This window comes from Leuciscus leuciscus (assembly GCF_965113295.1).
Source record: "Leuciscus leuciscus genome assembly, chromosome: 6".
Classification (NCBI taxonomy): Eukaryota; Metazoa; Chordata; class Actinopteri; order Cypriniformes; family Leuciscidae; genus Leuciscus; species Leuciscus leuciscus.
This window is the reverse complement of record NC_138730.1, coordinates 27761110-27785827: the sequence shown is the minus strand read 5'-3', so window position 1 is coordinate 27785827 and position 24718 is coordinate 27761110. Positions and strand designations below refer to the sequence as shown.

The 24718-nt window shown below is 36.9% G+C and overlaps 1 protein-coding gene and 1 long non-coding RNA gene across 3 annotated transcripts in view; one reads left to right on the top strand and one right to left on the bottom strand.

The window, feature by feature from the left end:
• Nucleotides 1-24718, top strand: part of LOC309500614 — a 552694-nt gene that overhangs the window by 315495 nt on the left and 212481 nt on the right. The window lies entirely within an intron of this gene.
• cdh12a (cadherin 12a) overlaps nucleotides 9911-24718 on the bottom strand; it is a 51502-nt gene continuing 36694 nt past the window's right edge. For both annotated transcript variants that reach the window (XM_082172237.1, XM_082172236.1), the window contains 5 exons: nucleotides 22729-22865; nucleotides 22177-22298; nucleotides 21010-21124; nucleotides 13898-14149; nucleotides 9911-11818 (listed from right to left, as the gene is read on the bottom strand). In XM_082172237.1, coding sequence (XP_082028363.1) covers nucleotides 11289-11818; nucleotides 13898-14149; nucleotides 21010-21124; nucleotides 22177-22298; nucleotides 22729-22865 — 1156 coding nt within the window. In that variant the 3' untranslated portion in view covers nucleotides 9911-11288. The remainder of the gene's footprint in view (nucleotides 11819-13897; nucleotides 14150-21009; nucleotides 21125-22176; nucleotides 22299-22728; nucleotides 22866-24718) is intronic.

Genomic DNA, 24718 nt, shown 5'->3' with positions numbered 1-24718 from the left:
GCCTTGTGTTTTATTAAAATGTATTAATTCATATCTCAAAGATGTGCGCGCAGCGCACGGTCATGAGAGGGAAACAAACGCATTTTATTATTAGCCTATTCAGAAATAGTGTAAAAGGCCGTAAATAAAATACAACATTAACATTATAAACACTATTAATAACATATAGGCTATGTCTATGCATATTTTACTTCCCCTTACTGTAGCCTATGTCAAATCCTTAAATGAATGGTATTCAGAAAACAAGCAAGAATGAAAAATAAGTAGGCTAGCCCGTATAAAAAAAAATATAGCCTAACCTAATAACTTATAATAATAGCCTATTATGTCCTTTATTGAAACTGAAACTGTACGGACATTGGTTTCGCGCATCTCTCATTCGGTCCAAGGTTTCCATATTTGCCATGTAACATTTGGATGCTAACTAGTAATGTAAAGAAGGCCTCGTCCCAATATACACGTATATGCTAAATCATCATCTTCACAGCAAGGGAAATGAGTTTGGAATAACAGCAAGTAGGACTGTGCAGCACAGCCTTTATATTGTACAAGAGACCAATTAAATTAAGCAGAATAATTTTTATATATTTGGTTGACTGTGTTTTATTTTAATAATGAATAGGCTGCGATGTCAAGTTAGCAATGCCAGAAGTGAACTGATAATAGCCTAGATGTTGTGTGAGCGAGCAATGCGCCAGCGCCATCACTTGGATTTGTGAGACCGATCTCATGAAAGTGCGTATCTATAGCACGAATGATAATATTTCGTATCATTTATACACCAAAACGAGTTTTAGCGTAAATATGGTACGCAGTTTTCGCGTGTATATGATACGCACTTTATGGCGTGTAATATGCACGCCCTCCTCACCCCTAATCCTACCCAAGGGGTTTGCAGTGCGTATCATTTGAACGCTAAAACTCGTTTTATCATTCGTGCTATAGATACGCACTTTCATGAGATTGTGTTGGATTTGTTGCTCAGCAGGGGAAATAACTTAATATTCTGTCGTTTAATACTCTGTCATTCGACGCAGTAAAATTTTAATTTTTATTTGTGTACATTCAAAATGACTACAAATGACCATTAAACAATAAAGAAAACAACATGATGCGCTGCGTCTCAGACTCCTTGAACATCTTTCTGGCGCACACCAAAAATGAACCAAAATAGAGTGAATAGCCTTCTGACGAGCCTACTTTTGAAAGTCAACATTTAGATTATTTTAAGTAAAATGCATAGTCACTTAGGATTAAAACACAGCGTGGTTCATGATAAATAAAAAATAAAAAAATGTGACTTTACAGTTCGGAAAATAGCAAACCCCTGGCACTTGAGAACTCTGGTCTACACAGAAGAAAGCCCTGTCTAGTCTATTCCCCAGTACGGGTTGTGTCGAGCCATTCGTTAGTCTGGATGATGGAAAAAATATGAAAAAGTTGCAATAAACGCGTTAAGAATCCGCACAACGGAGGACTCTTATTCTGCAGTGCAGAACTGAGGAAGAACTGATGACGGGACAGTTTGATCTTCGGCTGACAAATCAGAGGAAAGGGGCGTTTCATTCCCGCCCATGTGTAGAAATCGAATATCAAGCTTTTTATTAATTTTGCTACCTCAGAACGAAAAACGAAAACTAAAGCTGAATTCTTGTTTTTCGTTTTTTGGGAAAAAATGAAAAATCGAAAAAGGAACTGTTTTCTCATTTTTCTACTTTCAATATTAAAGTCCCTGTAAAGTAAAAATTAAGTATGTGTTCTGAGTTTGTCACACCACAGAAAAATGTGTTATTAGCCACCCAGCCAAATTTGAATGATAAAAAAAGCCGGCAAGTACATAAAATAAGCTATCAAAATCTTGAAAAAATGAGCAGTTGTCCAAGTGATCTGAGAGCGCGGGCGGGTATAGATATATACAATAGATGTCGCCTTGGCTACGGTTTCGCAGTAGCCAAGGCGACATCTAGTGTATGTATACCCGCCCGCGCTCTCAGATCACTTGGACGTGGCTGAGTTCAAGAGGTAAAAACGATATAAAAACTGTTCGTTTTCTCACACAAACCGCTCGTTTCGTGTCTTAGGCCATCAATGTGTACTTACGATGGGGAATTGTTTAATTTGGACGACGGGGAATTCTTTTAATTTGGACTCTGTGCATGCTGTTTGAGACAAGTGACCATCGACCTGCATTATATGACTGACAGACAAGAACGGTTTGACCTAAAAATATCAAAATTGAAACTACTGCGGAAAAAAAGACACCTACATCTTGGATGCCCTTGAGGTAAGCTAAAACATACCAAAATTTAATTTCAAAGTGAACTATCCCTTTAACTGACAATCTGCACTCTAAAAAGTTTAACTATGATTTACAAATTTTTTGGGGGGTGAAATATTTTTACACTCAAAAAAATTTAGTAAATTTTAAAGCTGTGAAATCAATGAAATATACTGTATGAATTGAGTAAATGCAAGTTTAAAAAAACAAGTAAATCTAAGTAACTGCATCTTGTACATTAACAAATAAAATTGAGTAGAAATAATTTAACATTTAAACATTTAAAAAAACAAAATTTATGAGTAATATTAACTTTTTTTATTTCCTCTAAACCTTTGTAAAATAGTATTTCATACAACCACCAGTAAACACATGACATTGGCCTTTATTGTCGATGAGTACAGCAATACAGCATATTTTACACTGTTTTAACATGTTTACAATATTGCCTACATTTAAACTCATTTAACAAACATTTTAGAAGTAAAAATTAAACATTTTTAAACATTCAGCCTAATTCAAGTGTAATCAACCAGTCTGTTATCCAATTTCCACCTGATCAGACAGGCACGACTCTCGTTTAGGTGTCACGCCTCTGTATGTTTTGCATTAAATAAAATGATTTAAAGCACAGTAATGATTTTATAGATAAAATAAAACATACACAAACCTGGATTTCACAGAGGAAATGCACCAATTATGAGACGCTGAGAAGAGAGAACTGTTCTGGGCCGGGTTTCCCGATAACGATGTATCTTAGCTCTTAAGAGCGCTCTCTACGTGCAAGGTTACGAACGCTCGCAGCAATTCCACTAGCGTTTCCCAAAAAGGCACTTAACATGAACGCGCGAGAACGCGTTTTACGTGCTACTTAAGAGTCGCTGTCCATTCGCGAAGTGCTGAAATATAACCGTATATGGAATCGTAATCTGAACGTTTAGCCTTAATTATTAGATTTAACCTAATAATCATCATCTGTGGATTAGCAATCAAGACAAGTCTAAAGTCTACATTCAGGCGGAGATAGCCTACTGACAAAATTTATAAAAAAAAAGAAAAAAGAAAGAAAAGAAAAGATACCTTTCAAAAAAGATTAAATTAATGTAGGCCTAATTTTACAGGAGATAGAGCGAAACAAAGATGTTATTTTTAACAGATTTAAAGGACACCATACAAATAAGGAAAAACAAAACATCTGGGTGGACATTGCAAACTAACCGCAACCCGGGGTGTTCAAAGATCAGGGAAGGTGGTCTGCAAGAAATGCCCAATATGGCTGTTTTTCGTGCAAGTCATTGACAGTTTTTTTTATTTATTTTTTTTATCCATATTTTGCCCAGTCTTTGAAGCATATTTCCCACATTACTTCGTTATTTTATGATTTTTTTGTTTTTGTTCATTCATTTAATTTAGATGTGTATTTTTTCTTCCCTTTTGTATTATTTAATTTATATATTCATTTAAACAAAAAACAAGTACAATAAAGTGTACAATAAAAAAGTACAATCAAAATCTTATATTTGTACTCACTTTGCAGTGTAATCTATTAAATCTAGATAAAAGTGTAATCTGCCGTTTTTCCTGCAGGTGACCTCATAACTCTGTCTTCTTACGATGCACTTGGGGATTTACGATTACTTCAGAGCACTCGTAGATCTACGATGATTTTTAAGTGCTACTTAAGTTACGATGCTTTTGGGAAACAGACCGTAATATTAAGATCAGTCGTACGATCGTTTTTACGAACTACTTAGGCTTACGATGCTTTTGGGAAACGCAGCCCTGGACTGGAGAGAATAGGCTCTATGCACGATCGCTTCCGCGTTTTGTCTCAGCCCGCCCATTTACATCTGGTGCTGTGCCTGAAGCCGTTTTTGCATTAGGTGGATATAATGGCAAATTTAACTCGCTGTTTACAAGAACTTCCAGCGGTTAACGTGAATGATGTTAACAGTATTGTGAGGCAGTTAGCTGTCACACCTAAGAGTAAAAAAGAGAATGGCTTTAAATTATATATTTCGAGCTACATCGACAACTTTGAGGGTGAGTATTCTCTCATATCATGCAAAATCCGACTAGCGAATCGGTTTCTAAAATCATTGTCTCCATTTCTGAGAAAATTAATTTTATGAAAGTTTTGACGCTAGTAAACTTGCTAACTCGCTATGCGGAAGTAAAGACGCTGGCTGAGATTCTACCGGAAATAGGTCAGCAGCGTTTTTTTTTTTTTTATTTATTTTTTTTTTTTATTTATTTTTTTATTAATGCTTAGAACATACATAAATCAATGCAGGTCAGCAGCGTTTGTGCAGAGCGTATTCAAACAACCCGTGCTCACTCAACCGTTGTCCTCACATCAGAGGGTGGGGGAGGGGTGCATTGTTTTAAGTGAGTAAACTTACTCAATTTCTTAAGAGTGTGTTAAATATATTAATAATATTGAAATAGAAATATAGAAATTTCACAAATATATTAAGTGTATTATAAATAAATAATTGGTTAGTCAAATACAGAATTATTTTAGTGAAATAAACTTAAATATAATTACATTTTGGATAAAATTAACTCTTGGATTTTAAGTCAATTATTTTGGTATGTTTAACTCAAACAATCAAGTAAACGATATTCAGAGATTTTATTAAGTTAATAAAGTTAAATATTTCAGTAATATTTACTAAGCCACAGAATTATTTTTTAGAGTGTGAGATTCTTCTCAACATCAAGTACACTGTAAAAAAAAATTACATCCCCAAGTCAAAAATTTCAAGTGACCGATAACATTTTTTATTTATTATTTTTCATTGAGCCAATGTTAACAGACCATTGCAACAACAATTTCACTTGGGCCAATTGAAAAATGTAGATGTTATCGGTCACTTGAAATTTTTGATTTGGGAGGGTTAGAAATTTTTTACAGTGTGTTGTAATCTTGCAGTCACCTTGGTATAGGAAACCAGCTAGCAACAGTGCTAAACTTTGTCCATTTATAGATTATTTGTCTTACGGTGGAATGGTGAACATCAAGCCTTTTAGAGATACTGTAATCTTAAGTGATCTGAGCTCTCTTTTGTTCTATAGGCAAGGCACCAACATCTCTATTCTTATTGATTGGACTCAAGGTTAGCCAACTCCTGACTCCAGTTAACTGTTGGAAAAGTCAATATGTACTCACAATTTTTTTTACAGTGTCTTCAATAAAGACATGAAACCTTGTTTGTGTTATTTGTTTAAGCTGACTGTGTTAGTATTTTATTGTTACTAAGATCCAATTAAATGACCAGTACATGTGAAAATCCAGCTAAATACAGAAGATTAACACCTTTTAGAGCCACTATTCTCTGAAATCATCTGCCATTTACCTGTAAATCAGTTCTCACACGCACGCACGCACGCACGCACGCACGCACGCACGCACACACACCTGTCATTTTACAATGATCTGAAATAATTGATGCAGTTGTGTATTTCTCAAGGAAACGTAACACACACACATGAAGACAGAACAGCGCACACCCAATTACTGAGAAATTCATTTTTATTGTTAATATCCTAACTGGGGATAAGAGAGTATGAATCACATACTGTAGTGCTTGGCAGCAACTAGGTGGAGATGGAGTATTACGCTCCCATCACTTAAATGAAACTGTTGCGCTATGATACAAGAATCAATATTAATTTCAGGAAAGAACAGAGGCTTCAAAATAAAGCCGCCTATCTGCTCTCTCCTATTGGTTCTTTTTATAAAGCGAAATAACACTCAATCAGCAGGGGAGAAAAAAGCTTTTCACTTCCAAACAAAAAGACATCAGTGTATAAAGGTAAAAATATAAAAATAAAAATTAAACATGGTGTGCTTTTCAACACTAACAAGCAACCCTCTTTGTCAGGTTAAGAAAGACTCTTTTGTTCTGATACAATGAAGCAGACACATTGTTTGCTGGCACTAAGTCAATTTATGTTGCAGTATGTACAGTGAAAAAAACTGTTATTTAAAGTGAATACAAAACCCAAAACCAAACGTGACACCTTCAAAGTGGCCGTTTTATTTTAAATGAAACCCAGAGGGGATTTCATTCAACCAAAAGTTAAATCATGTGCGTTTTTTTAATATGGTAGAAAATATCATCAAAATGAAAGATATATGAAAATATAATCTATGAGCAAAACAAATTCAAGAGTTTTTTTTTGTGATTGAATACATTTAGGTAGTAATACAATACATAAATCTTTCCAACAACCCTCTAAAACATCATGATTCCCAACCTCCTAAATTACTTGTGTGAATGAATTTGTCTGATGATCAAAGGGTGGCAGATCAACGTGACATCATCAACCGCCCCAATTAAACCGCCAAATTTTGCTCACTTGTCACTAATATAATTATTTTTATATTTGTTTCACCTGATATATTCATAACATATATCCTTGTGTTCAATCAACACCCTTCCAAGAAACCCACATGTACCTTGATGTGTTATAATCTGCAGCATGTACATTCACACAGAGGTGTCACCTCCAATTGTTCATTATGTATCGAAGTTTCTTACAGCTGAAATGTTATTGCAACTAGACTATGGATATGCACATCAAACAGCTTACAAACAACTTCAGCGCAGCGCTGTTTTTGATATTCTCTCCTTAGATGAAGCAAAAAAGCCATTTATCACCTTTAAAACTGTCCTCATGCAAACTCATGATGTGTCAGTATATTAAGAACACTTTCAGTCCGCCCCTTTCTCTGAGAGAAGAGAGAGTGCGACGAGAAGAGAGGCTTACCTCTGAATCCCGGATGGTTGGTGAAGAAACTTTTTAGTGACATATTTAGAGCAATGAATGTGAGTGTGATTCAGCAGAGACTGAATCGCTTCCTTAGAATTCATAGGGCTTGCAGAAAACAATGCATTTGTAGTGCGGGAAAGGGAATTGGGGCCTTGTTATGGAGGAGGGAAGGAAAATATAGCCTCCAAAACACCCACGTGATGCAAGACAAATGTCTCTCATTTTTTTATTAATATGACCTATATATTACTTAAAGGAATAGTTCACACAAAGATGAAGATTCTGTCATCATTTACACACCCTCATGATGATTTAAACCTGTATGATGGTCTTTTTCACATGGAAGACAAAAAGAGTAATTTAGCAGAGTCAAATTTATCACTAGTCAGTTAGGACAATTAGTAGATGCAGACATTAAATATGCATGATTTACGAATAATCAAATGTTTCGTTCGATTAACAAAGTTGTTACTGGCAGGAGACTGCAGCCCATCAAGACTAAAACCTCACGCCACAAAAACAGTTTCTATCCATCGGCAACTGGCCTCATCAACACTGTTTCATACACGTTACATTAATCACATTAGTCTGCTATACTGCATCTTCAAAGTTCAAACTGTGACTTTTTGTACACATTACACTAATGTACAGTTTAATGTACAGTTACATTTGAAAATAGATGTCAATTTTTATTAATATTTTTATTCCTTTTTTATTTATTATTTGTATGCACCTGTTCACCAGGACAAATTCCTTGTACAAGTTGTACTTGGCAATAAAAGCTGATTCTGATTGACTATCAATCTTTTAATGATGCATACAGTTACTGATGATTCAAATGTGCATGCATGCAAACAGATGAAAACTATTTAGAAATACTTGAAAATAAGACAATTCAGCGTTTATAACTTCATCTTCAAGGCATCTTCTGTACGCTCGAGCTCTGAGGATCCAATCACTCCTGGTTCTTTGCTCAGTTAGAGTCAGATATGCCAAATTTAGTGAACTAAATGACTCACTTCGACTGGATCAATGAATCAGTGAGTTGTTCACTCAAGAATAGCTACACTTGGATCAGTACAATTCGTAAATGAATCATTCTGTGTGATTTGTGAACTGAATCAACAGGATCATCGAAGATAAATGAAGTTTCAAAAAAATGATTCGATCAGGAAGTGGACAGCTTTGTTACATTTCGGAGCAGGTTTAGATTTCTTCAGTTCGAAAAAACAAGGTATAAAACATAGTTGATTAGGAATGTAGTGAAGTAAAAGTTTCCCAAAATGAAAATAATCTGGTAAAGTATTTGAAATATAAAAAAAAAATTAAAAAAAACATTAGGGTAAATTATTTTTTCATTCATAGTTATTAACCCTAGTAAAACAGATGTGTGTTTACCTTTCCTTAAGTATTAATTTTAAAAGTGATTCATGGGTTGGCATTGCAGGGTGACCTGTGTAAAACGATTCCTCTAATTAGAGAGATGTGGAATGTCTGTTCCAGTACTCTGTTGTAGGTCAGAATCTGCAAAGACCGCTTCAGACTGCACACAGCCTTGAGCTTCTTCTGTAGAAAGCATTTCATCTTATAACAGACATGCTGTTTTGCTTGATTTTGCATTCTTTGTTGAAGAAGCGCCTGACTCAGATGGTGTTTACATGTTTGATGTGGTTTTGGTGTTATATGGAATTTAACATAAGGGTTTTCTTTTTGAGTCTGTGCAATGTCTTTGACTGCATATAGTAAAAAAAAAATAAAAAAAAAATATATATATTTTTTTTTTTTGTGTGAAATCCTTCCAAGTCTAAGGCGACTGCATCTATGAGTGTTATGAAGGATAAGTAATTTGGCAGGTGAGGCAAGGACACTGTCAAGTGTCAGATTTTCTGGGGGAAATACATAATAAAAAAAAAATGTTTTTCAAACTTTTCTCCAGTAAAGATATCTAAACATCATTGACCAGCAAGAAAATACACAACATTAAGATTTTTTTTCCTTGTTTAAAGTCACAAATGTAAAAAAAAGAAAAGAAAAGAAGAATACACTTATTATGTTGGCTATTAAAGTAAAATGTATCTCTTTTTATGATGATGTTATAAAAAAGAAATAATAAAAAATATATATTTAGAGATGTATGGCCTGTACTTCAACAGTCGTGGGCAGGGTTTGTGCAAAAGTACGTCACATTGCCCCAGTCTGAGAACGGCTTATTCTGAGACAGTGCGTATGATTTATTCGGATTGTAAAAAAAAGCACTGTGTGGATTTTTATCACTATAGGGTGGTTGTGTACACACACTGCCAACACACATTTATGTTCAAACACCATGTAAAAGTGAATTTTGCATAATAGGTGCCCTTTAAGTCTGACTGAATCCAGAAAATGAGAGAAGTTTATCATAACTTTGAGGTTTAGGTTCCACATATAAAACCATACGGAAGGGGGGCCGGTACGCAGAGTGTGTTCGAAACAGTGAATCATTTTACAAAGTAATTAGTAAAATTGATTGGACATTTTAAAAAGCTTAGATTCTGCCATCACTACCCAGGGGGTACTATATTTTAAAATAATATTAAAGTAAAAGTTATTATTATTATTATTTCGTTATATTACTGTATTTTCCTATATTTTTGAGCAAATAAATGCTGCCATGGTGAGAATAAAAAAATTAAATAAAATAAACATTAAAATGTTTACCAACCCACAATTAAATAAATGTTTTATTATAATAAACATAAAAATGAAATGAAATATACAGTAAATCTATATAATTGATATAAAAATATGCTTAGGGCTGCGGTATGTAACAGGCCTAACTCTAATCTGAACCAAGAGGGGAAAAGGCAAAGAGCATTTATCACAAATATAATAACTTTATTGTCCAAAGTTTCCATTCGAGTTAGTTATAGACACAAGTTTATACAATATATTCAATAATAAATAAGAGATTCTTTCAAATTCTCTTTTGATAACTTTTGACAAAGAGGTCTCATTAGCTCCTCTATTAGAGAGACTGATAAAAAAAGAAAGAAAAGTAAATCGAAATTCGGCTGGCCAATACAGAATCACTGGAATCAGCTGCCCTAGAGTAAGCCACAGCTCTGATGAATCGCTGTAGGGTGATGTCAGAGCGCCACCACAACAGTTAGACAGAAAGACAGCAGGCACACAGAGCCTGTGGCTATCAAACTAGTGACAGAGGCCCGCAGGACAGTACGGAGAGGGTTGGAGGGGCTCGTTCGCCATGGAAGCAAGCAGCACTACAGTCTGGGGCAGTTAGTGAGGGCGATCTAAACAGATGTGTTCATGGGGCATCTGTGAGATATACTGACTGTGACGTCCAGGGCATTGGCCTTGCAGAATTCCTGCTAAGTGCTGGTAAATATGTTTGGAAGGAGAGCCAGTAGGGTGACGCTTTTTTTAATGTGATGTTTATCCTATTTTTCCCCCTCCTCTTAGTCCATGTACACAGAGGTTATAGACTTCCCTTGCTTGGATCATTGCAAAAACACTGTCAACAGTTGAAAGTTAAATAAAACTGTTCATGAGGCACTTTTTATATCAAAGAGGTTTTTTTTTTTTTTTTTGGTTCTTTGACTTAGAGAAGTATAAAACAGACATTAAAATGCAATTGGAAAAATTACAGTTCCACGTTTTTTCCTAAATAATGAACAGAAGAGTGTAACATATGCATGAGGTATAGGAAAGGCACATAGCCAGCCTTGTCAAAGTGTCTTTCCCAAGCCACGTCTTCTTCATTTAAAGGGTCAGTTTACCCCAAAATGTATTTTGCCAACATTTTCTCACCCTCATGTCGTTCCAAACCTGACTGACTTTCACTCCAATCATATCAATAGGAATCCATACGATCAGGAATTTCACGTATGGGCGAAAGATTTCCCCATGCAGATTTCACAATAGATTCAAGTTGGTCACACAAATTCAACATGTTGACCAACAGAAAGCTGCTTAGTTTGAAAGTGACTTCTGTGTGGACTGTACTTCATACATTGCTACACTACTGACAAATTCTCACTATTGTGAAATTTAGCCACATTTTTGTTCTAATGTGACTGCACCTTCACATAGAAGAAAGTAAGTCATACAGGTTTGGAACGACATGAGAATAAGTAAACGATGACATTTTTCATTTTAGGGTGGACTATCCCTTTAAGTGCCATGCCTGAAATAAATAAACTTGGTGTTTTTCACAGAGCTCCTTAAAATGCTCTCAGTCCAGTCTGTCCTTTAGTGCCTCAGCATGTGCTTCGTTTTCCACCTTCTCCATGGCCTTACACTCGTGCTCTTTAAATATCCCAGCCAGCGTTTTGAAACGAGGACCCCAGTCACAGAGATTTCTGTAATCCTCCTTGGGTTCAAGAACCCAAGACTCAATGGAACTGAGGGACTCTGCCACCGAACCCTCTCCCTCATATGCATATGTAACCAGAGAGTCATACGGAGGTGTGGAGTTCTCTAGAAGACAATGATGGATGTAGCTTCTGATGTCCTCGCTGTCCTCTTTGGACACGCACGCACTAGCCAGATCAGGCTCATCGTCTGATCTTATTTTTTGCAGCTGCGCCGTCTCTTTGATGCCTTTGGGATTGCGTAACGTACCCATGTCGAAGGCCTGGGTGTCCTCTTCCCCGCCCCCCTCATCATCGTAGTGGATCACATTGTCCCGAACGTCCTCTTTGGACGACATCAGAGTGTCCTTCTTCTTGTGTTTTCTCAGGCCCATATAGAGCACCACCATCACTGCAAGACACCAGAGGCGCATAACTTGTTTTGTGGCGTAATGCACATTGACATACATACAGTACAGGACCTTTGAGTGACAACAGACTAGAGAAAAAAAGGGGTGGACACATGTTCCAGAGCCATTAGCTATTTTCTTTTTTTGTTCTGACGTGGGTTTTCAAAATGAGACTAAAGAGAACGGCAGCCCGAGGGTAGCCATAATGCAGTTTTGACATGCTGTCTGTCAACATCGTAGTGCCTCGGTTGTGTGAGAGGAGGGGAGGTAGTTTTTCTGAGCTTTCATCTCCCTCCTCTGAGGCAGACAGTACTCGCTCGCCCTACTCTGCTTAAAGAAAGATGTGAGAGAGAAAGAGATGGGGAGGCACAGGCGCAGCTGTGAGAATGAAAGATTAGACCTAAAAATTCAGACTTTCAGATGAAGCAGAAGGGAATATTTGGATAAATCAACCTGCACGTGTTATTAGGGGAAGGTTTTCTCATGTTGTAATTTTCCAGTATTTTAGAACATACTATTTATTATCACATTCGAATCATTATTTCTGCATCAGCTCCCCCAAGTGGTTGCCATATAAAGGAATCTTTTTTTTTTCTCTAATGCTGCCAAATGAAAATATGAAGTCAAAGCACATCACTTCACTGCACTGTCTGCTACAGAATTCACTTACCTAGTACTTATTGCAATACAGTGCTTTTATTGCAATTCTTCCTCAGGCGTTTCACAGTACTCCTGGTCCATTTTTTATTTTATTTTATTGTCTTTATTCTTTATTTTAGGGATCATAACCTGCCACATTCTGTACTTAATGTAGTGCATACTTATGTTTATATATGGGTGTTTCTTTAACTATGGACACTTTGGCTCAAAGACCATACTTTCATATCCTCACTGTTTTATTTCATTTATCCACTAACAATGTCCTACAGTGTATTTACATACATCACAAAACAATTGTAATTTTTTTTTTCTGAAAGTCATTAACCTTTCCACATCTCACATCTGTGTTTAATAGCATGCTGTTATTAATGACAAAAACATGACATTTCCAAAAGGGTTTTAAAATAATCTTTTTGTTTTGCTAAGGCTAAATTTATAGCTAGCATTTAACGTATCTTAAATATACAAAATGAAAAAAAAATATTTTCATGTTTTGTGTAAAACGTGCTTCATTGTAAAGGAGAGTGACGTGAAAGCAAATGAAGTACAATACAAGTAATCTCTTAACAAGTTATATTAAAATAGTATTTATACAATCTCTACACTAATGTTCAAAAGTTTGAGGTCAATAAAGAAATTAAAACTTTTATTCAGAAAGGATGCATTAAAAGTTTCAGTAAAAAAAAAAAAAAAAACTATGTTACAAAAGATTTCTACTTCAAATAAATGCTGTTTGTTTTTTTTTTGTTTTTTTTTTTACTTTTTATTCAGGCAATCCTGAACGATTTTTTATCATAGTTTCCACAAAAATATTAAGCAATACAACAGTTTTCAACATTGATAATAATAAGAAATGTATCTTGAGCACCAAACCTGTATATTAATGATTTCTGAAGGATCATGTGACCCTGAAGACTAGAGCAATGATGCTGAAAATGCAGCTTTGCCATCACAAGAATAAATTACATTTTAAAATATAATGCAATAGAAATTGTTAAACTTTAATAATATTACACATAATATCTGCTGTACCTTTGAGCAAATAAATTCAGCCTGGGTGAGCATGAGAGACAGAATCTTACCAACCTCAAACTTTTGAACCTTAATGTATACTGTATAAAGGCATTTGAAAGTCATGTAAGTTCTTTGTGAAAGAATCAGCTAGTTTGAATAAAAATCCACCTCTAGGAGATAAAAGTCACAGAAGTTGAAGAAATACCCATATACTTATATTATTTACTTTTAGTTTTTATATACTTTTTGTAGTTTTGTTTCCATGATTGTCTGTGTTCCTGGGCCAAATAAAATTATAAAAAAAAAAAAAAATTCTTATGTATTCTATATTTAGCACATTAAATGCATTATTCTTTGTCTTGCCATAATCCACAATATTCTGTTGGACACAAACGTGTATAACTCACCCAGAAGAATGACGATGCACAGCAGTATGGCCATCAGAGCTCCAGTGCTGAGTCCCATGGGAAAGAACACGGCTTCCGCATTGCAGGAAAGGAGGGAGCCGTCTGTGTCGCAGGTACACACCCGCACAGACACCGTCCCAGTGCTGCTTTGGATCGGGTACCCGCTGTCCTCCACGACGACCGGTACCAGGTACATGCTCTGCTCTAGTCTCCGAAACCCCCCTCGCCTGGTCGCCACTCCGGCTGTGTTGTCTGAAAACCGAGAGACCATCAAAGTATCTATAATGCAGATTTAGTGGAGGCTATTAACGATTGTACTTAGATAATCAGTGATAACCACACTCATGCTCTCAGGGATCATAACCTGCCATTCCAACATTTCTCCATGACAAAATAGTATGAATTCATGAGGTACAGACCCTGGCCTAATTCCAGAATTAAGTAGAAAAATGGATCCCTTTGAAGTGGAAATAAGTACAGAAAAAAGTGGTTCTGGTTAAGGGGATAACAAGCTAACGTGACTTACTCCTGGGAAAAGCATTATATACCTTTCTGAGAAGAGCCTCTGACGCAGCTGGAGTCAAAACAAAACTAGGATGCACAACACTTCAGGCTGTTTTTATTCAGTTTTAATCTCAATAGGTACATTTCTGCCAATAACTCTCTGCATAATTAACTATACATTTAATATCATCCTAACTGAAGAATTATTGGTTAGGTAGGTGGTAAATAGCCTTAAGATAAAGCTTTAGGCTGAAAAATTCCCTTAACCCTTTAGAACCTGAAGCTAAAATAGGTGTTTTAACAAAAATAGCTTTCAACAAATTACAGTTATTGACCATTACTGTGTGTGGTGAGTTTGTAAATATAATTTAAATAGACAAAAATAAAATAATAAACAAGAATAAATGTACGGATTTTTATTTAGAAATAAGAAAAATCCCAGAAAAATCACGAACGAAAGAAACTAACACTTTAAAGTTGAAAAATTAACTATAATACATATATACAAGTCTTTTTTGTGACATTGGGTTGCACAGTTTTCATTTAGGACACTTTTTTTCATACACGCACACACATACAAATGCATGCATACATAGGCACGCACACATACACATGCACACACCACATGCTAAGAAACGTGAAAGAGTAACGGCCATCCGCCTCCCAAGTTTAATTCAAAATCATCCCAATCCCCTCTTCTGCTGTCTACCACTTCTTTTGCCATGTATTTGTTTGTTTCCTTAATTATTTTATGCAATCCAAAACACTCGAACGCGCTTCGTTAGACTGGGTAAACCCAACCTGATCTGACGGTGATTTGATTTCACCCTGCAGCTCAGGCTGGAAACCTGTACATTTTTCTATCCTGCTTCCTTTACAAATTTGTGGGAACCAATCACAAACTGGCTTATCCACCTGGCGCGCTAATGGCGTATTTAATCTAATCCAATTCCAGAGCCATTCGGCTCTGTCCAATTCCTTTTAACCTCTCGACGATGCTCAAAGGCTTCTTTTTAGCAAACAAATCTTTTTGATGTTTTTTTTGCACAACCTGCAAAAATCGCTTGATTCTATTGCTGCTTCTGCAAACCGCTGATCAACACGTTTGGTTACATATTCGCTGCCTGCCTGGAGTTTTCGTGTCCCTCAAAGTACGTCACCCGGATCATTGGTCTGATTGGTTGAAGGACTATCCAATTGCACAATTGCAGTCATTTGAACTATGCCCATTGATCACGCCTCTTGTGCAGTAGAAAATACAGAGCAGACTCCCCAGACCAATGTTCAATCTTAAAAGATTGAGCTTGGTCTGGTGATATCCAGACTAGCGCTTCGTATTTCTTAAAGATAAATGACCGTAATAAGCCGTATATTGCTGAAAAGCGCTTGTTGTCTACTGTCAGGGGCAATTTGAATGGTTTTGATAGTGCAAAGTGCAAACGGTTGAAGAGTTACGGTAAGATTAATACAGCTTGCTGGTATGTGTCGGCGACGACACAGCCGGTTTAAAAGGGTTAAAAAAAGACCCACAAGGTTTTTTTTTTTGGTTTTTTTTTGCAAGGTACTTAATCCCAGGTTATTCCAGGAGGATTGTTTGGCCCTAAGTGTACTCTAAGTCACTTTGTATAAACCAAATGACTTCTTGCTGACCACTCACTCAAGCTACTCACGCTAAAGCAAAAGCTTTTATTTCCCAGTGTCTTTGTAGATAGGCAGTGTGAGATAGCCATTGTAGATAGCCAGTGCGAGTCAAGGCTAACAACATGTCGGGCAGGGCCAATAGACTTTGGACCTCAAGCACTGAGTTGTGTTTCCACTATCGGGCCGGTAGCCCCGCAGTGCTACCCAAAAACATGGCCATAACACGCCTCCATAGAAAACCGTCACACAACGCCACCATTTTAACAGCTGACTGAAAACTAGACAATAGATCGCAAAATGAGCATGATAGAAGTGAACGTTTAGTCTTTACTTAAAGACTTAAATTTCCAGCATTGATATTTGACAAATGTTTTACAATAAAAATGTTACAGTTTTTTTTTTTTTTGTGCCAGGCGTGCACAACAATCATGCTGAATCACACTGATAATTACCATTTCACATGAAAAGAGAACACATACCTATTCAGTTGCACCTGCTTCCATTTATTTGCAATCACAGGAACGCACAAAACAACTCCATTATGTGTTTTAAGTCCAAAGGCTTACACATTTAGAAAAATATTGATAAAATATCATATGGTAAGATCACATTTCTTTAGAAAGAGTGAGCATTTCTATTTCCACGAAATTATGCAATGTTTGAGCGATACCTCCTGTCTCACTATACTCTTATCCCTTCAGCAAGAGCAACAGGGGGAGCTCATGAGAAGAAAACAGGAGTTGAGAGTTTTACGAGTAAACCGGAGAGCATGCAATTTATGAAATGCGGATGCATTTCTCCGATATCAACAAAGGCACAGGGAAGAAACAGATGAAACATGAAACCAATTAAATACACGATTATAATCATGTATGATTTGTCTACGTTCTTCAAGCAGTCTCTGGAATGTTCCATACACATGTGTATTTATTATCGCAATGGTTAGGGGTAGGCAACTTCGGTCCTAGAGAGCCACTGTCCTGCTGAATTTTGCTCCAACCCTGAAAAAACTCACCTGCCTGTAGCCTTAGGGGCTGTTTACACAACACCGTTTTCAACTAAAAACGTACAACTTTTTATTAGTTTTGGCCGTTCATTTACACGACAACAGCATTTTGGATGCCTGAAAACGCAAAGTTTTAACAACGGGTTTCAAAGTGCAAGTTTTTGAAAACAGTCTCCGTGTACAACACGCAAATCTCTGAAGACGATGGCGTCACGCACATGTGTATTACATGTTCAGTCTATTGTGTTTCACCGCTATCTAATGGCCTGGCAGCAGAACACAGTGTTTTTAGTCATTTTCGTGGATCCGTGTGAATGGGGATCGTTTAACAATGGTGTCGTCTGTACGCGGAAAACTCAAATGAAAGAATTTTAAGCATATTGTTGTCGTGTAAACGTACCCTTAGTAATCCTGAAGACATTGATTAGCTTGTTCAGGTGTGTTTGATTAGGGTTGGAGCTAAACTCTGCAGGACAGTGGCTCTCTACAACCGACGTTGCCTACCCCTGGGTTAGCACAGGTAGCCTTTAGCATCACATATAAATATATTTCTGCCTCACACGGTGATCAGAATCTCCATCGGATCACAAGTAAGTTATTCTCGCTGGTGTCTGAAAGTGAGTTTTGAGCTGAATTTTTTTTTTAAATGTCTTAGGCCTAAATGTTGAAGTTAGCTGGTATAGCCTGGAACAATAAAATGGGAAATGAGCAGCCGTGTTGACCCTCTCCTTACTCAGGTAAACTCTGCCTTTGTTTATGACCACTCCTCAAGCCCCAGTTGGCCGGCTTTAGACCAAGGTATCCGGCGGGCCAAAAACTCCTCGCCGTTGGCCATGAGGAAGCCCCAGAAGTGACAGTGGAAATGCGACTGGCCCTGGCACACACTAGCACACTCACTTTGGCCCGACAGTGGAGACATGGCTAATGAGGGCTCTGGAATTAAAAATCCCATTCTCCATTGAGAAACTGATTTTTAATGATTTCATAGACTCCTTTCAAAAGAGACCTATTATGAGCTCTATCAGTCAGTTTAAAACGTTTTTCATTAAGAAAAATAAATAATTTATATGCCAAGTTCAAGGTGATGAACTACACCATGATTATCCTGAAGACAAAGCTCCACCAATCAGAGAATCACAGCAAACTAATCAGGATAAAATAACACAGCAGTGACTGTCCTCTACTATGAAGCATTGTGATTGGCAATCAATGGGGTCAGTAAGATATTTTTTTAAAGAAATACAGTAGAAATACAGTGAACTAGTATTACAATTTCAAATAACTGTTTTCTATTTTAATATGTTTTAAAATGTAATTTATTCTTGTGATGGCAAAACAGAATTTTCAGCATCATTACTCCAGTCTTCAGTGTTACACGATCCTTCAGAAATAATTATAATATGCTGACTCGGTGCTCAAAAAGTATTTCTTATTATTATCAATGTTGAAAACTGTTGTTCTGCTTAAAAAAAAAAATTGTTGAAGGTGATAAAAAAAAAATTCAGGATCCTTTGATGAACAGAAAGTTCAAAAGAACATAATTTATTTAAAATAGAAAACTTTTATATCAATATATTTATATTTACTGTGACTTTAGATCAATGTAATGGCTGAAAAAAAAATTAAAAAAAAAATCTTTAAATAATACCCTAAAATTCTGAACAAAGATAATGGTGTGATTCATCTTGGAGCTGATTCGTTTGGTTTGTGGTTTAGAATTATTTATTGACGTATGTTTTATTGACTGATAAATTAAAATAAGGAAAACGGTGTGCAACTTTAATTCTATCATATTTAGGTTTATGTAAAAACTTATGATACAGATTCAAATTTGAAGCATCAAAGTCAGTTTTTACTACTCTCTTTGATTCAAGTGTCTAGCCAAGTGTTTGTTATGACCCAGAGGAAATTGAAAATACTTTTCATCCAAGCTTGAAAACACAGCAGGTGCCTGTTGGTCTGACGGTGAGGGCTTTGCTTGGCGCTCATAGCACTGAGTCAACGCGTCGAGATATGCTTGTCCTCGCCTAGAAGGTCGACTGACCCCGTCATGAGAGGTTTGTTACGCCTGGGCAGCTGGGGGATTTCTCTTGACAAGGTAGGAGTCATTAAAGCACACCTTGTGCCTGTTTGGCTGTGTAGCCCTGAGTAACCCTGTCTCTGTGAATCACAGTTGAGGATATTCATGTGCTGAGAACACTGTGGACTGAGCACGGAGCGAGGCTCACGTGGCAAATGGATCACGAGGTGATGTGCTGCTCTGGGATGTGACAACTATTCACGTCACAGCACTAGTTTGGTAGCTTAGAGTTGTTCTCCCAGTAGGTACTGCTATATATACACAATATGTATGTTGTTTATCTGAATAATATGGTCTAAAAAAATCTAACTTTTAGTACAACATTTCACATGTCATCTTTAAATGCTATTCCAGGTGATTTTTATAAGGGTATCTACTATTAAAATGTTTCTATAGAAGGTGTCTATAGATATTCAGTTGAAAATAACCTTATTGTATTCCTATAAAGGTATAGTTTACCCCATCATTAACCCCCCCCATTAACCCCATTAACTTTCATTAAATTAAAGGTCCCATGACATGCTACTTTTTGTAGGCTTTAATATAGGCCTTAGTGGTCCTTAGTACTGTATCTGAAATCTCTTTCCAAAAATTCAGCCTCGGTGCAGAATTATAGCCACTACAAGCCAGTCCCAGAATGAGCTTCCTTCAGACAGGCCGTTTCGGTGTCTGTAGCTTTAAATACTAATGAGGAGGAGAAAGGCGGCGCAAGGTGGAGGGTGGGTGTGGCCTTGACCATCTTGCGCAACGGTAACGTGGCGTGCATGTTTACGTTGGATATAGCAATGGCACGAAGACACGCAGTCTTTCAAGCATTTCAGTTTGACCCAGAATCTGATCCAGATGGAGAAGCAACGGATGAAGAAGTGGCAACTCAGCGGCTCCAGCAGGACGTTTCCGAATGGTTAGTTTAAAATATTATGTCTGGATACGGTACTTTATTCGGATGGTTTACAGTTATTATCATGTAGCTAACGCTAACCTACTGTTGCCTTTTCATGAGAGATCTGTAACGTCTGTATTTGATCTTATTACAATTACATCAAGCTCTGCAATCTTGAAATGCGGATATAGCGCGCGCCATATAACCAACAGGAAAACGGTTATCCAAATAACAAAGACGTGTACAACACTCGCGTTACAGTGTGTGTATTCACACACATAAACTGCATAGCTAATGTTACAGCCACATTCTACGTGTAAAATCTAGGTAACCATAAACAGTAAAGCAACACACTTATATATCATTAGTTGACTTACTTGTCCGAGGTGTGTAGCTGAGCCAAAGAGAGTGATCCAGACTTTAGTTTCAGACGTTCAGCAAGCCCAGCTCTGTATTGACCCTTTGGTGTTCATTTGTACATCCAATTATTGAGCAATTGTTATGCTTCGCTCGCTCAAAAGCCATGATATCTCTCGTGGACAAACTAAAATCGCGCGCGCGCGTTCCTACTTCCAAGCGCATTTTCTCATGGGCGGAAAATATTCTCTGGGCGGGCAAAGCAGAGACAGGGGAGGTAACATTTCCTCCTTATGACGTCATAAGGAGGAGATTCAAGATCAGCGCGTATGAGCCTCCATTTTCTCAAAGGCAGAGAAAGATAGCAAAAGCTCGATTTACACCGATTTAAATTTTTAGAAACTTTGGGACCATATACAGGCTAGGGGAACTCATATTAATGTTAAAAAACCTCAGAAAGTGAAAATTTCATGTCATGGGACCTTTAACTAAAAATTAAAACCTTTAAATGATCTTCTTTCGTGTTCAGCAGAAGAAAATAAGTCATACATATTTGGAACAATATGAAGTGTGAGTAAATGATGACACTTTTCATTTTTTGGGTGAACTATCCCTTTAAGTGACTAGTTATTCCAACTTACTTCCATAGTCCCTGATTGTGAAGTTTCTGTTCCTGGTCTGTGATGGGGATTTGAAGTAGAATCTGTGCTCTGCAGCTGGCATGTCTTTATCTGTGGCACTGATGATCTGAATCACCTAGAGAACAGATACAGAACAGTGATCTGAATAAAACACCACAGGAAAGAGCTTGAATATTCGTAAAAGCACTTCTATAGTTCAGAAGACAGCAGTAGTCATTTTGATTGACAGAGCTGACGTGCTTGACTCATCAAACCTCAAAGGGATCATTTGAGGTTGCTAACTGTCTTTATGACTCAACCACATGGGGCGTAATTTATGACTGGTTCGCTGTCAACATCATAAACCTCTAATGACAAAGTCATGCATTCTGAGAGAATGACAGGATTTAACATGGCAGAGAAAAAAAAGAAATCTAGAATCCATGCTCTTTAGTTATTTTATATTGTATTATAAATGTGTGCAAATAAAGATTATTTTTGACTACAGTAATTTCTGAATCACCAAACAGTACCACAAAAGTAATGATATGTTTCAAACAGGTTTAAAACTTTTCCCATCTTTCATTGGTTGGACAAACAGATAGTCCCTCCCCCAAACCCATGCTATTGGCTCCAATGTTGCTGTTCCTTGCTGGTTAGTGTTTACACTTTTCGAGGGCTTATAGTTGTCTCTGCATATTTAACTGGGATAAAAAAAAACAAAAAACAAGCAACTTGTTCTATAGCATTTTTTTAATTGTTTTAATTTTATACTTACCAAAATTAAGCATATTTAAACGAGGGGGGTGTTGGTGTTGGTGTGTGGGTGTGTGTGGGGTGGGGGTGTGTGGGGATTTCAATATTCCTCATGAAAATTGAATCAATTCATCTTCAAGGGTTTGTGTTGATCAGTAGAAGATCACTTTAGTAGAAATTCTGAAAAGGCTTTGTTGTGTCATCTATTTCACACATTTCCGCATATAAGCAAGGGAACTACGTTCTCTGGTATAAAAGACTGAATAGGGAGACACTGATAGGCAGCGTTGTACTGGGAGTAGCTCTCTTTCAGCATGAAAGGAGAAGATCAAGGCACAGTTCTCTCACATTAATTCACTGCAGCACCCAACAACAGGCCCAGAAACTCAAACTGAAGCACAGGTAGATATTCACACACACACAAATACTTACCTGTCCTACTTTTGCATTTTCACAAACAAACGTCTCATATATAAAGGCAAGTTCTGGAGGAAACTCATTGACATCCAGCACCTTGATTGTGACAGTAACTTTGCTGGACAGCAGGGGGTTGTCTGAAAGATCAAACAAGGTATTGTCCATGAATAAGATCAGTGGAAACTGAAAAATATGAGATGTATTTTATGGAATACATTGTTGCAACAAAAAACAAAAGGAATTTGGCTGGATCGGATTTATATTTGCAGAAAACTTTGTAGTTGTGGTTGCATTTCATTAGCAAATCAGCTTGATGTAAAATAATTATTAACTTATTCGGTTGATCTCTTGACGAATCTCTTTAATTTTAGCTGGACTGAGCTTTTATGTATGCCTCTAGAAGTAAAGCACTGTTGCATTTTCATTCTTCTCCACTAGATGGGGATGTGGTCTTTAGAAATGTGTTCAACCATCTCCATTTCAATGAACAGTTATATGCTGGTAAATCTGCTATGCTGGTCATACTGTATCTGTGCATCTGGATAAAACACAATCCACCATACTTACTAACTTTTGTTGCTACAACAGTGATGTTGTGTACAGCGTTTCTCTCTCTGTCCAGGGCTTCACTGACAGACAGAGTTCCTTCAACAGGGTCAATGTCAAAGTGGTTTTCAGAGTCCTTTCTCCACTCAATAGAATATCTACAAACCAATGGATCAAAGACAACAACAACAAACAAATAGATCAATCACATTCAAGGACTATTATTAATATTATATATATATATATATATATATATATATATATATATATATATATATATATATATATAAAAAAAAAAAAAAGAAAAAAAAAAAAGACACTTTTCAAAATATCTTTTGTATTCCACAGAAGAAAGAGCCATGAATATGCAAATTGGTCCCCGCCTCAATCACACCAGCTCGATACACTCTATAGTAAATTTCTGTAGTAAATGCTATAGCAATTGTGAATAGGCTACTCGAGTATTCGGACGTGACAGCAATGACCAATCATGAAAACAATGATCATCGTGAAAAAAAAACAAAAAAAATAAATATATTTTTTCTGATTGGTTAGGAGAGCATGCAGTCCAGACTGGCGAAATAAAGTGAAATGGATTTAATACAGTTAAAGGCCCACTGAAGTGCCTTGAAACGCGCAGCTTCATTTACTGTGTTGATGTAATTTTCACTGAAACAGGAAGACAGGGTGGGACATGTCGAACAGCTCCTTCCCTTTCTTCAAATAGCCAATAGAGTTTAGTTTATATCACAGCTTAGCCAGACCTGTTGAGCTCATTAAAGCCGCAGTTTCCTTCCAATACCTGTAAATTCAAGCTTTGCCTTTCGCGCTTTACACTCAGTGACACAGAGATGAATGCGAGGGGGAGATTACTCGCGACTGCCGGCAGATTTGAAAGATTGCTGATGGAGGATCACGCCTATTTTCGAAGGGACATGTAGCAGAGTCGCCAAGGAAGCGAAAGAGAGAATTAAAACATCAATGCGACAGGCAAATACGCAAGACCAAAGTCAATACTGGAGTAACTTTTCCCAGATGGAAAGAGCTCATGAGGAGCAAAGATTTTAAAACGGACGCCGAAGTTGCCTGCTTTCTTCTCGACAAGTAATTCAGCCTATTTGTGTAAATTCAAAGTTTTATAGTTGCTTGTCTAACCATAGCATGGTTGTGCATAACGCCAGAACGACCTCTAGTATAACTTTTCCTCACGTCAATGGTGAAAAAGTATTGTTTACCTTGTAACATAAATCTGTGCTGCGACAGATCACAGGTGATAGTTTTTAAAGGCGCAATTGGATGAAGTCGAACTGGAAACCATGTTAATCTTGGAATAATACGGCCACCGTAGGAGTTAAAACGCCCTCGAAATTGAAAAGAACAGAAACTAATATTCACAGGGTAGTCATATAAAATTTCACCGCCAGATGGGGGAAAATATCACACAGTGTAGCTTTAAAATATGGCATTCTGTGTAGAATTCAAATGGATCCGAAACGTTTTCTGGTTGATACTCGCGCATATGATCCGCTCTGTGCTATCATGTCTCTGGACTGGAGCAGACTGTGTGCGAGCTGCGACAGTTCGCATGCCACTAACGTGAATCCAGACTTTATTCCCCAACGGAAAGCATATTTACACTGTCTGAATCGTTCCCTATCCCCTATATAGTGCACTATGTGCCATTCACCGTGTAGAAAATAGTAAATGTGTGCAAAAGTGACCGATTTTAGGAGAAGGGTATAGCTGCAGACTAAATGTGAGCATGTGGCTTATTCATTTCACTTTTGGTGTGAAAGAGCCTAAATTTGCCAAACATAGCTTTTTTGTTTGTTTGTTATTTTACTTTTCATTAAAAGTAACAGTAATGCAATTAGATAATAATGGAATATTGTAACGCATTACTTTAAAAAAATAATAATAATTCCCCAACACTGATAGTAAAATCCTAGTAAAATTACCCCATATAGAATTGATGAGTTCAGAAGAGTAGTCTCGTAGTCTCTCTCTCTCT